General features: G+C 41.2%; 1 protein-coding gene across 1 annotated transcript in view; it reads right to left on the bottom strand.

Annotated features, from left to right (window-relative positions):
- The window catches only part of HEATR5B (HEAT repeat containing 5B), a 56,000-nt gene extending 43,992 nt beyond the window's left edge, over positions 1-12,008 (bottom strand). The window contains exons 1-10 of the mRNA XM_041404222.1: positions 11,754-12,008; positions 9,110-9,278; positions 8,475-8,686; positions 6,790-6,898; positions 5,710-5,859; positions 5,064-5,235; positions 4,563-4,720; positions 3,357-3,606; positions 1,709-1,864; positions 97-347 (exon numbers count right to left, since the gene is read on the bottom strand). Of these exons, the coding sequence (XP_041260156.1) occupies positions 97-347; positions 1,709-1,864; positions 3,357-3,606; positions 4,563-4,720; positions 5,064-5,235; positions 5,710-5,859; positions 6,790-6,898; positions 8,475-8,686; positions 9,110-9,235 (1,584 nt within the window). The 5' untranslated portion in view covers positions 9,236-9,278; positions 11,754-12,008. The remainder of the gene's footprint in view (positions 1-96; positions 348-1,708; positions 1,865-3,356; positions 3,607-4,562; positions 4,721-5,063; positions 5,236-5,709; positions 5,860-6,789; positions 6,899-8,474; positions 8,687-9,109; positions 9,279-11,753) is intronic.
- Between the last annotated feature and the right edge of the window lie 27 nt (positions 12,009-12,035).

Below are 12,035 nucleotides of genomic sequence, written 5' to 3'. Positions count from 1 at the left end.
CGGCACAAACTCAATTTCAATAATGCTTTAACTCATTACTTGTGGATAAAAAGGTATCTTTTAGTACACTCACAGATGAAACACTCACTATCTCACCTTTCCTTTGGCATGAGGAATGCCTAGAGGACACTGGTGCACACCACCTAGCAAAGCAGCCATTGCAAAACTGTAGCCACTAACAGCTTCAGGGGAGGTCTTCAGATTGTTGAGTCTTTCTGCACATCTGTCTAAAAATGGAGTCAACTGAAAGGGTAATGCCACAGCTACACACCGCAAGCACCAGGCAGCAGCCAGTCGAGCAGCCATGCTGGGATGAAGAAGAACTGAAGTTACTGTCTCCAACAGACCTACAGAAATGAGAGGTTGCAGTCTTTAGCTTATGATGCACTTTTAAATATACATATCCTTTTCAATATACACAGACAAGTAAACTGAATCAATACTAGACAGCCAATGTGGAAGTTAAGAAAGTCAGAATTAAAGTACTTAAATTTGCAGACTTGGCCTTTTCAGGAAAGATGGTACTTGTTACTAGCAGTATGCTGCTCCCCATCAGGTTTTGTCAGCAAAGGTGGAGCCATCAGAGCCACAGCACTGACTCCCACTACGTAAACACTGAAAAGAGGCAGCAGTGCTGGATAAGAGAACAGGCACCGGAAGAGACAATTCCCATAATATTTTACAGATTGCCAATAACAGAGCAACAATAACATTGATCTTTGGGTTTGCTTCACATTGTAGCCAAGCACATGCTCTAGATGTCACTGATTGCTGTCACTGACTGTTTCTGACACAGTGCTGTCCACACTGCAGCAAGTTCACATCCTTCTACACTCTCCAAATCTCTGTGCCTACCTAATCCCACTTTCTAGCTGTGCCCTTCAGTCCCATTTGTCTCCACACAAATATTTTCTTTACTCCAAATCTTGGTAAACTTCTACTTCAAAGCCCCCACTGCTTCTCATTTTCTCTGGAACTAGTGAACAGCTCCTACCTGCTGAGTTCACGGCAGCTAACAGAAATAATACTGAGATACAGTGCCCTCTGTTCTTATGGGACACTGTTGCCAGAAGGAATAAATATGAGCAGTCTTCTCTAATCCAAAGCTGGCATAAAATCAGTATGGGAAGAAGACAACAATCTATATGATGAAACATCTAAAGAAGCTCATATTTCCAGGCATCCACAAACTCAAAAGAAGTAATGCTATAACACTACAAAATTGATTCAGATATTGAACCAAACAAGAAGAAAATCCCCCACCAACCCTAGTCAACTTCAGCCAAAGAACAACTATTTTTAAAGGGACCTACCAACAGCTTCATCTCAACAAAATACTTTTGCCTCCCCCCAGAAATTTTGTATTTAAAGGTCATGTTTTCCAGGAGCAAATATTTCAGATCTTACATAGCAAAACAATGTGTTTCCTACAAAACCAATACCAAAAATTACCACTTCACTCACCCTTAGAAAGAGCTCCAGAAAGACTCAAATCAAAACAGCTGTTTAATACTTGGTCAAACTTGAATTAAAGTTAAGGTACTACACACAATGAGGTGGAGAAATGTAGTGATCTGGAGTACTACAGGAAGTACCAATTTCATAGATTCATTTCTTTCATATTCATTTATTATTTAGCTAGATTTAATGATATTTCATATTCATTGCTCAAATGCCTCACTTAATCTATTTCCATTTATATGCATACCAATAGAAGGTTCTTGAATAAGAGGAGATGCAGTGGCATTCAGACTCTGAACCAGACTACCCAGTTCCTGGAGGGCACACACCATGACATGCTGGCTTGCAGCTACATCAGCAGCTCCTGATTTATTTTCACTGTTAGCATCATTCACTACCGCTTCTGCAGAAAAGAAAACAAGAGTGTCTTGCTTAACTACCATTAGAATCACACCCGAGCATTCACACGACAGAAAGTGACAGTTTCATTTTGACATCAATCCTACATTAAAACAAAACCACAAGTCTGGTCATAGTGAGAACTAACAAAACTAACATATTCAGCAGGGAAAGAGTTTTACAGCTATCAGCCAAACATAGCTGTCCAAAGACCTTAAAAAACAGATGCCCAGCAGTTACTATGGATAACAAAGCACTAAGAGGTAGGACAACCAGTGCAACTGTATGTGTGCATCTACACAGTAACAACATATACAATCTTGACATATCTAGGCTCTGCACACAAACCTGCATGCATGTATGTTCAGTGAAACTAAAAAAGGGACCTTTAGATGATTTCTAATCATCTCACTGTTATCCAATTGAGTTCCTTAATCCCATAATACGTTCTCCTACAAAATATCCCAGAAGCAGCAACTATCTGTTCAAAAAGGGACTTGAATACCAGCTTAATGTTTGTGTGTCTGCTGCAGAAGAAATTTTGAGAATGGTCTGCTGTATATGAAGGGAAGCAATTATTACCAAGTAAAAACCCATCCCATTTTTCATCACATTCATGAGAAATCTTCAAAAATATATAAGTTCTTCAAACTATCCAAATACACAACTGGATTTCCTGCAACTTTGACAAGGTGGCAGGAGAAGTGTTTTCTGCAACTGTTTCCTCTCAGAAACAGCATTTTCAATAGACTTGTTTTCCTGGACGCAGTACTTACAGTAATGAGAAACTTTTTAAAGTTCCATGCCCACCCCATCAAAAAACTGTTACAAGAAGAACCCGCAAAAGCTTCTAAATCAAATTCATTTCTGTATGTTAAGTATTGTTTTAAACTCCAATTAGATGGCAGCAGAAAAGAAAGATATGTTGGCTAAATAAAATGATGAGTATTTCCAATTTACTCTTTTAAATCCCCAGCTTGAGCTACTTCCTTTCATAAGGAACAGATGCCAAGAGAGTTTTGTTAGCCCTCTTAGTGATTCCATATTCTGCAAAGTTTTGCAAAGGGGTCATATTCTTCACATTACATCATTTTTGTCACAAAATCGAATTGGATATTAGTATGGATATTTAACAGGGGAGACACAAGGATCTACAAGATCTTGACCCACAAGATTTTAACAGTGTTAGTAAAGAACTCTGCATACAACTTTCAATACAACCTATCCCAAGATAGATGGCAAATGTGTAGTTTTCTTCTCCACTTCCATTCTAGGCTTTTGACAATGCATTTGTTATCTGGGATAACAAGGCAGTGTCATACAATCATTTTGAAGCAGAACTCAACCTTTGGACATTTGAAACAGAAAGCAAATGAACTATCATTCCCCGTAAGAAAAAAATTAGCCCTCACAGTAGAAGAAACCTAAAAAACGGCTGCCTCAGTGAAATGACAGTAACTTTCAAGTGGTCTTGAATGAAGAAAAATGGTTCTCACCCACTGCCTTCATTTGTTTACCAATGGCTTGACATATTTCTTTGGCAGCTGCAATCTGTGCTTTCTCCCCCAGCAAGCTGCCCACAGTTGCTCTCAGGATAAAGGACACACATCTTCGAGAGTAAACAGCCTCCACATGGGTCTGAGTTGCACGAGGATGGGAGACCAGATCAAGCACATGAGACAGAAACGTAGCAAAGTTGCGCTCCAGCCACTGCCCTCCCAGCGTTGTAACAAAGACAACGTAGGCCTGCAGATCCAGAAGTCACACAGCAACCCAATTAAAACAGGAACAAAATACTATGTGAAACTACAGCCAGACTTGAGCACCATGCATAATAGTAGCAACACCAGTTAGCAATAAGCAACTCTAATCTAATGAGTTACTCAGCATGAACCAATTCAGCATTCACATCTTTTCTTCTGAAACTCAACTTTCTCCTGTACCAAGAGTAGCCCCTGCACTGTGATGCATAAAATATACTTTGAATGACAGCAAAAAAACCCAGTTCATTGCTTTAAATGTGCCTCTTTTTAAAAAAGTTAAGAACATCATGTAAATAAAAGCAACATCTACATGTTCCAGTTCACAATGAAAACCTGGAATATTCACCAAGTTCTCCTGAAAAAGGCTGAGAAAAAAATAAATGGTTTCACAAAATAACCTATGATCAAAGAATCTGGATTCTGGAAAGGTACTGCAGCATACTGAAATATATGTCAGCAGGAGAATATCTGAATTTGAAGAGATGTTGCCACCACCTTTCTCTCTCAGACAAGAGGAGCTTCCATATTCATCAGATTTCACCTACTCATGAGAGATATATGGAAAAAAGAAATGTAGTTTAACTAACCTGAGCTGCAGCTGAGAAAGGAGCCACAAAAGGGTAACGAAGCACCCTCTCTAATAAGAAACTAAATTATAAAGGAACTAAAGCCTTTAACATAGTAAGTTTTCAAATATTTTTGCAAGTTAATCTCACCTAATATCAAGTAAGTTTTCCTTAGCTCATATTTTAATCCATTGTTACTGCGCATCAATATTAGAAGAAAGCAGGGGAACAATACCTCATGTACATCTCACAAAACAGAAGAGTCAAATTAGATCTGTAAATTATCTTATACATAAACACAGAACAGAAATGTGTATTTTTCCTACTGAAAGGAATTATGTATAAATTTTACTTCATTAAAAAAATTACACACCTGGGTAACACCAACTCGCACTTCCCTATTGACAGAGCCTCCTACTTTTAACATCTCTCCACCACTCTTCAGGAATCCAGATCCCCCTCGCAGAAATCCTGTGGCCATGAGCTCCAAGACTTCCTCAAGTGTGGCTCTCTTGACATTTTGCCGCATCACTTTTTAAAAAGAAATGTAATAATTTATTCCTAAAGTTTCAACCAACACAAGCAACGATCTTGAAACCACTTACTAATTCAAAACTGTCTTGCAAAAACAAATCTACCCAATATTTCAGATAACAATTTACTTGCATGCTTAAAAAATAAGTCACTTCTCCCAAGTGGTTCTTGAATAGTTTGCTCTGTCTTTTCTTTATATGACTACAACAGAGATTGTGCACTCTTTTTAGCTTGTTGTTTGTAAAAACAAACAATCCACCAACAACACTGTCATGTAACATGGTACTGAAGGTGCAACTAAGACTGCTAATGTAGACAGGGAATCCAGAAGGGCTCGTACCTGTTGCTTGTTTTGGTATCAGTGCTGTAGCCATGACTGTCCCCAAAAGCTTTGACACTGCAACTCGCACACCATAATTTGAGTTTTCCAGAGCTTTAAAGCACAGTGTTGCAACATTCTCTAGTTCAGCTGTCCACATAAACACCGCTTCATTCTGTAATTCCAGCAGACACTGTAGGAAAAATAGACTTGCTAAGCACCAGGAGACCATTCTTACATTTTATCTAAGTATCAGGCTGCAATCCGAATTTTATTCAGAAAATATTTTAATAGGAAAATTTCATGAATTAATTTACACACACTCTCCCACATGCCAACTACCTTAGCTGAGTAAACAATCAGAAGAGTCATGGAAGAGGCTAATACGCAAATTTAAAAATTAAAAGAAAGCTCTACACAAGAACCATGTTACCAAAAACTTCTCCCACTGAGGCTCACAGATAACATATTCTATCTCGTATTTTTTTATCAAGTGGGGAATACACTACTACAGTACCTGCAAAATTAGTCAAATGTCTGAGCCTGCAGCATAAACTGGTCCAACTAATTATCAAATTTCTCTTCCTGAACAACAGGTCCCAGTTCAACAGCAGGCACTCCCTAGTCACAGCACAGGAATTGCTGTGACTGCTGAGAAGACACCCACCTTAGCCACTGCACACCGCACAGCCATGGATCTGTCCGTCAGCAGAGACCGGGCATTCTTATAAATATCACGGTGGCAAGAAGCTGCTGCTCCTCCAAGTCCACTGAGGACTTTCTGCAAACTCATCAGGATTTCACTGCGGCCCTGAGACTGCACAGACACAAAAACACTGATGCAAAAATGTGGGCACAGCAGCTACATTGAGAACCAGGTGTATACTTAAGCATTTTCCTGCTTCTATGCAGGAATGTTTTTGCAAACATTGAAAACGAAGGCATATATAATTGATATGTAGCTGATTTTAAATAGAAGTAAATACCACACACAGCTTTACTGCAAGCCCCTCAGTTGTGACATAAATTGAGCCCAGGCAACCCATCAAACTGGCTCTATGTAAAATGCTTCTGTCCCACTATTTATCAACTGCAGACTTGGGGGGGAAAAAGAAAAAGCAGCTGATAAGAGAGAATGGGAAGCCCAAGTAATTTAGCTGCTTCATGTTATGCCTGCACACAGGCAGGTACGTAGAATCTGAGAGCACACACACATAAATAAATTATCACACAGGTACAACAAAGCTGAAGAAAACAACTGCCACCAAAAGATCCACGTAGTCAGTATTCCAATTTGTCCCAACAGAGCTATTTGCATAAAATCAGACCCACTGACAGCCCAGGATACATTCTCTCAATATTATGACACTCTCTCTTTTCAGTGCACAATGTATTATGCTCACATGCAGAGTGACAACTTCCCCGCAATATTTAAGTATTCATTATAAACTTTTAACAACTAAATGTTTATTCAGAGTACATGGACACAAATCCTAACACAGTAATTAGAAATTACAGATACAGTCATTTCTGAATTTCGATTACTGATGCCACTATAAAGTAACTATTACAATATTCCTATGATAAAGTCTAAACTCTCTGCAGTAGACTTGAAACTGTCTAGGTAAGTGATGTGCATCCCTCAGTGCAGAAGAAAAACAAACTAGGCAATTTTGCAAGGACCACTGGTGGAAGGAGGTTTCAGTCTAAAATGGAATTAAGACCACATGAACAAACTGAAACTTACCTCTGCACTTTTCAGAGACTTTAACAGATTATTCACAGTTTCTGGAAAAGAACTACCCAGCATTCTCCCCATTTTTTCATAAAATGCTCCAACACATGCCACAGCAGCCCTATGAGAAAACAGAGAAAAAGAATACACATATTAATGTATCATCCAAGTGAAAACAAATAGTTAAACAGAAATATATGTTCTAATCAACATTGATGAATGAAAATCTATTTGCTATGCACTACTTATACTGGCTGTTTAACACAGTCCATTTAAATAGTTTTTCTGTTTACCAAAAAAAAGCAACTAAAAAGTCACCACCTTTTAAGAATACAAATGTATTTGAAAGAGTATTACTACAGGATCTACACACAGAGTGAAAAATTCTGGAGAAAACAAGATAGGCTGAAATCTCAGCAAGATTAGGGTTTTGTTTTTCAATAAACTGTCTCTTTCCCAAGCAAGAAAGCATCTAGCCTGTAATATAACCTCACACATTTTTGTAGATACTGAATTATGGGGTTTTTCAAGACTAAGAACTTAAAATGCAAAAATTATTGCATAACACAGGAAAATTTACAGGCACTGTAAAATCTCTGGATCCAATTATTCATGTTTTCTTACTCTGCCATTTGACATTAAGAATATTTAGTTGTCACCACATTGCAGTTATATATATAACAAACTGTTCCAGGACAGTCACAGAAGCAGCTCCTGAACACAAGCACTTTTTCATTACAAAGGAATGAGGTTTTTTTAAAAATCTATTATTGCTGGCTAAATAGTTTTTTAGCAAAGTTACATCACAAACTCATTACAGACTCCCCTTTAATGGGCATATGTCCATTAAAAACCTTTTGGACTATGACTAGGTAGCATAAATTTCAGAGCATATTATAGTAGAAAACACTTCCCACTTACACAAGATCCTCACACAGCTGCAAGAGCTAGAAATAAGAGGACAGTATCTGCCCAAACAGTGACTATTTCAGATTTTATTGTCAAATCCTATTGTTGCCATGATGTCTGAAGGCAAGACCACATCTGGCTTCACTAGTCACCACAAACATATGAAGCAGTACATGGGAAAGCACCAAAAACAGTTTCAGTGGAAATTGTTTGTGGCATTAACCAAATTCCTACCAATGGGACTGCTCCTATGACTAAAGACAAAGTGGATCACACATCCATGCACACACATATCCACATGTAGAGAATCTGCTTGAAAGACCTGTGCAGCTTAGTACGGTAGGGGAATAGAAGAGCCAACATCTGATGGGGAAATAAAACTTGTATATTTGGTTATATTCTCTAGGCACAGATAACACTCTGGTTTGACAATCTGCAGGTTCCACCTTTAATGGGATACCTGAGCACAATCAGCAGCAATTCCACTGGTGGAATGCCTTCATTAATGGTTATCCTCTCCATGCCATAAGCAGGTGAAGAGTCATAACACAGTACCTTGCCAAGAGAAAACCATTTCAATTTCACAGAGGCATGTATGTGTCACCTTTGAGTCCTGCCCTCCACAATCTCAATCCAGCACTTTTCTCTGCTATCTATATCAAGCACATGTAACTCCAAACAACCACAAAAAATATAAGTAAACATAGCATGCACATATATAGGCAGATTCTTCTGTAATATCCAGGACCACTTGGCTTAAAAATCATTCCCCTTTCTCCAAAACATACAGTTTGGTGGGCAGGTAGGCTGCAGTATCATCTTTGCTCTTGATGATGTCGTTACACTTGTCAAGCGTCTGAAAAACAGTAAATGTGTCTCCAATGCTGTAGAGAGCAGCGAGATTTTTTGCAAGCAGCTTCCGTGTAGGTGGCCCAGGGGAACTGCTGATGAGTCCTGTTAGCTGTTCCACAAGTTTCTTCTGTTTTTCCTTGACATCTGTCTGTTAACAGACCAAAAATAAATAAGTAGTTTAATTCTCTGTGTTGCTTCTAACACCCAGAAAAATCTACAAGAAATGGAAGTAAACTTTATACCACTCCCAAGTGCATGCAACTCAGCAAACTGCTTGTCTCAGAGATATATAAGATACATTCAATGACAGCAGACAGATGCTGAAGGTTCAGAATTAGCTGCTGTCCTATTTAATTTTTACTTTTTAAAAATACTTACCAGCTGCCTACAGACTGCCTACAATTAAACATTTAAAACTACAAATTAGCACAGACTCTTCAGGCTGAATCTGAAACCACACAGGTACCATCTGGTCATTACCTGTAAACCTTCTCTGGCATGAAATTAATACAAATGCTTTTTAAAAGAAAGTTTATTTAGAAATAAGGGGGGAAAAAACCCATTAAATTACCTTGTTAGCAGCTACTAGCACTTTATCCAAAAATCTCAACCATTCAAAGATAAAAACTGGTCTCTTTGCTTCTGTGATTTGAGCTAATGCTTCCTCGTTCAGTAACAAACTATGAGCCAGCTCCATAATGGGTTGAATTCCAATTTTATTGCAAATTTGTGTAGAAACTCTAAAATAAAAATGTAAATATTAGTATAAAGTACAGTACATCAGTACAAAGCGCTGAAAATCAAATGAAAATATTCAGCTTGCTCAGACTTGTCTTAGCTAAACAGTCCCACATAAAAGCTACTCATATACTTACAAACTGAGTCCATTCATTAGTATTTCAGGGAATGGAGCTGTAAACTGCAAAAAGAGCACCTACAGGCAATTTCAGGGTACAAACTCTCAGCCAAGAAAAATATACCAAAGTCCCTGTTTAAAGAAGGTAAAGAAATCATCTCATTGTCTCCACTTAGAAGAAAGAGAAAAAGGATTGTTGCAAGTCAAGACCCTTGAGCACACTCCCAAAACTGGGGCATGGATCTGCCCCCCTTCTAACACCCTTCAACAGACAAGCTGAGAAGATGAGCCTACCACAAGTAGGAATTTCTAGCCAACGCAAGTTTGGGAGAAGCAGGAACAGGGATAGGATTTGGCATCACTGACCTATGATTTCCCTGCTTTGCTTTATGTGCTGGACAAGCAAGCACCCTGAAATCCAGCAAGCCTGAGGGGTGACAGCCCAGAACACAAGCAGCAGCCAAACTACTGGAGGTCTCCCCAGCAGGCAAATTCCTGCAGATGGAACACTGGTGATCCTGCTCAATCAAGGGGGGCTGGCATCAAAGCACTACCAAAACACACTGGCAGTGTAAGCAAACACTGCCAACTTCATCTTAGCAAACCACCTGAAGAAATGCATAGCTACTGAATGCAGAGCTGACAGAAGGAAAAAACCCCACAAAATTTATCTAAAATCACATTAAATCAACCACCCTCAGCAAAAAGAAACCCAAGAAGCAAAAAAGCAACCCAACCTCAAAACCTGAATACAGAGATGCTGAAACCAGGATCCCAGGCAAAACAGAGAAAGCGACACAACTACAGAGTATTATGTAAGACATCAGTTTTCAACAGGCATCATCTTTTGACAGCTGCACTGCTCCACTTTTGCTCTCAAGAGCTCTCAGCTGCTTCCTCATTCATGATCAAACTCAACAAATTCTTAAAGTCAAATGAAGTGGCTTAAACTGATTTTTTTAAACAGTCCCAAATGAGACATTAGTAATGTGACATATTGTGTTATACTTCTAAATTCACCTTAATGATTTGGTCCTAATGAAACCAAAGCATCACAATCTCTTTATGCTAAAGTTGTTCCCTGCACTTCAGCACTTTGCGTATTTTTCTGCATACAGTTCCGGCAAAGATGGAAGAGCCACATATAGAAAGATGCACATACAGCCCGCCCTAACTCCTCCAAAGACATTTTATGTTGGTTTTGTTTTGTCTTTGTCTTTACATTTATAAAGAACTGAGAAGGCATTGCTTGTCAGTAACTCAGACACATCACCTCAAAACACCTTTGCATGAGAGCAGAGAGTGATGCAATGAATGATGGCACTGTGATTCTCTGGATATCATCCCAGAGATCTGCACTGCTTGTCACACCCACGCAGCACATAAGTACCATAAGCACTGTTGGACAGCACAGCTCATTATTCCTTTTCCTCCCCACATAAAAGGTTTTATTTGTCCCTGGCCATAAGAGCCACGGACACCTTATGCACCTTCCCCACACTCACGTACTGCTTCATCGAAAATGTAGGAAACACAGGCTCTAAGCAACAAAACCTGCACATACACATACAAAGCACCAGCTGTGCTGGTGAAGCACAAGGCATCAGACACAAGAACAATTACACAGATATTCAGCTAACTGAAGAGTCAGTCTAACAGAGAGCTACTTATGTAGACGATCCAAAGCTCACTGACACTGGCCAAAGGTTTGCTCCAAAAAGCAGCGAGAAGCATACGGAGTTCTACCGATCCTGGCAAGGATCCTGCTGTGAATGTTACAAGAAATAAATACACTGTGATCTCCCACAGGATGCAGAGCCAAAACCGATCAAAGCCAACCAGCAGCCAGGGAGGTATGTTGCAGCATTACAGAGATACGAAAACGTTCAGAGAGACTACAACTCCTTTCTATTCCCCAGCTGTTTTCCGATGCCTAAATCAACTACTTGTGTCTTCATCACGCGTGCGCTTCAGTCAAGTGAGAAAGCCGAGAAACAGGCAACTTTAGGCGAAGTCACACGCTCCCGAAGGACTCCATCAGGAGAAAAGGTTTTCGCGCCTGGCTCCCCCTACCCGTATCGGCTACTGTAAAAAGCTGTAGCAGCTCTCAGGGCATCACGCCTGCCTCCGAAACCCCCTCAGGAGGCACGGCAGCGGTGCGGCGCCGGCCGTCAGGGATCGCTGCTCAGGCAATGCCGCCGAGGAGCCGATGCCGAGGGAACGATGCCCGCAGCCCTCCGAGCGCGCAGCCCGCGCGCACACGCGCACACCGACCCCGCACGCCGCCGGCCCGAGGGGAAGCGCGGCCCCTGCCCCCGCCCCGCCGCCGGTCCCCACCGGGCCGCTCACGGTCACTTACGCTCCTCCCGAGCGGCGGCCGCGTCCCGCCAGCTCCGGGCTGCACTAGGCGCGACACCGCGGCCCCGGGGGCCGGTCACGGACAGGCGTGGGCGCGCTGCGCCCCGCTCGCCCTCGTCCGCGGCACCATCACCGGCGGGCTCGGCCGCCTCAGCCCCCGCCGTGCCCGGGTCCGGCGGGCCAGGAGAGGCGTTGAGGGGGACACGAGCGGCTCTGCCCCAAGCGCGGCCCCGACGCAGCCCGCTCGCGCGGAGCCCCGCGGCCGCGCAGCAGGAAGCGGCAG

Source organism: Onychostruthus taczanowskii, unplaced genomic scaffold, assembly GCF_017590055.1.
Source record: "Onychostruthus taczanowskii isolate IOZ18803 unplaced genomic scaffold, ASM1759005v1 scaffold21, whole genome shotgun sequence".
Classification (NCBI taxonomy): Eukaryota; Metazoa; Chordata; class Aves; order Passeriformes; family Passeridae; genus Onychostruthus; species Onychostruthus taczanowskii.
The sequence above is the reverse complement of the archived record's forward strand: the minus strand, read 5'-3'. Positions and strand labels throughout refer to the sequence as shown.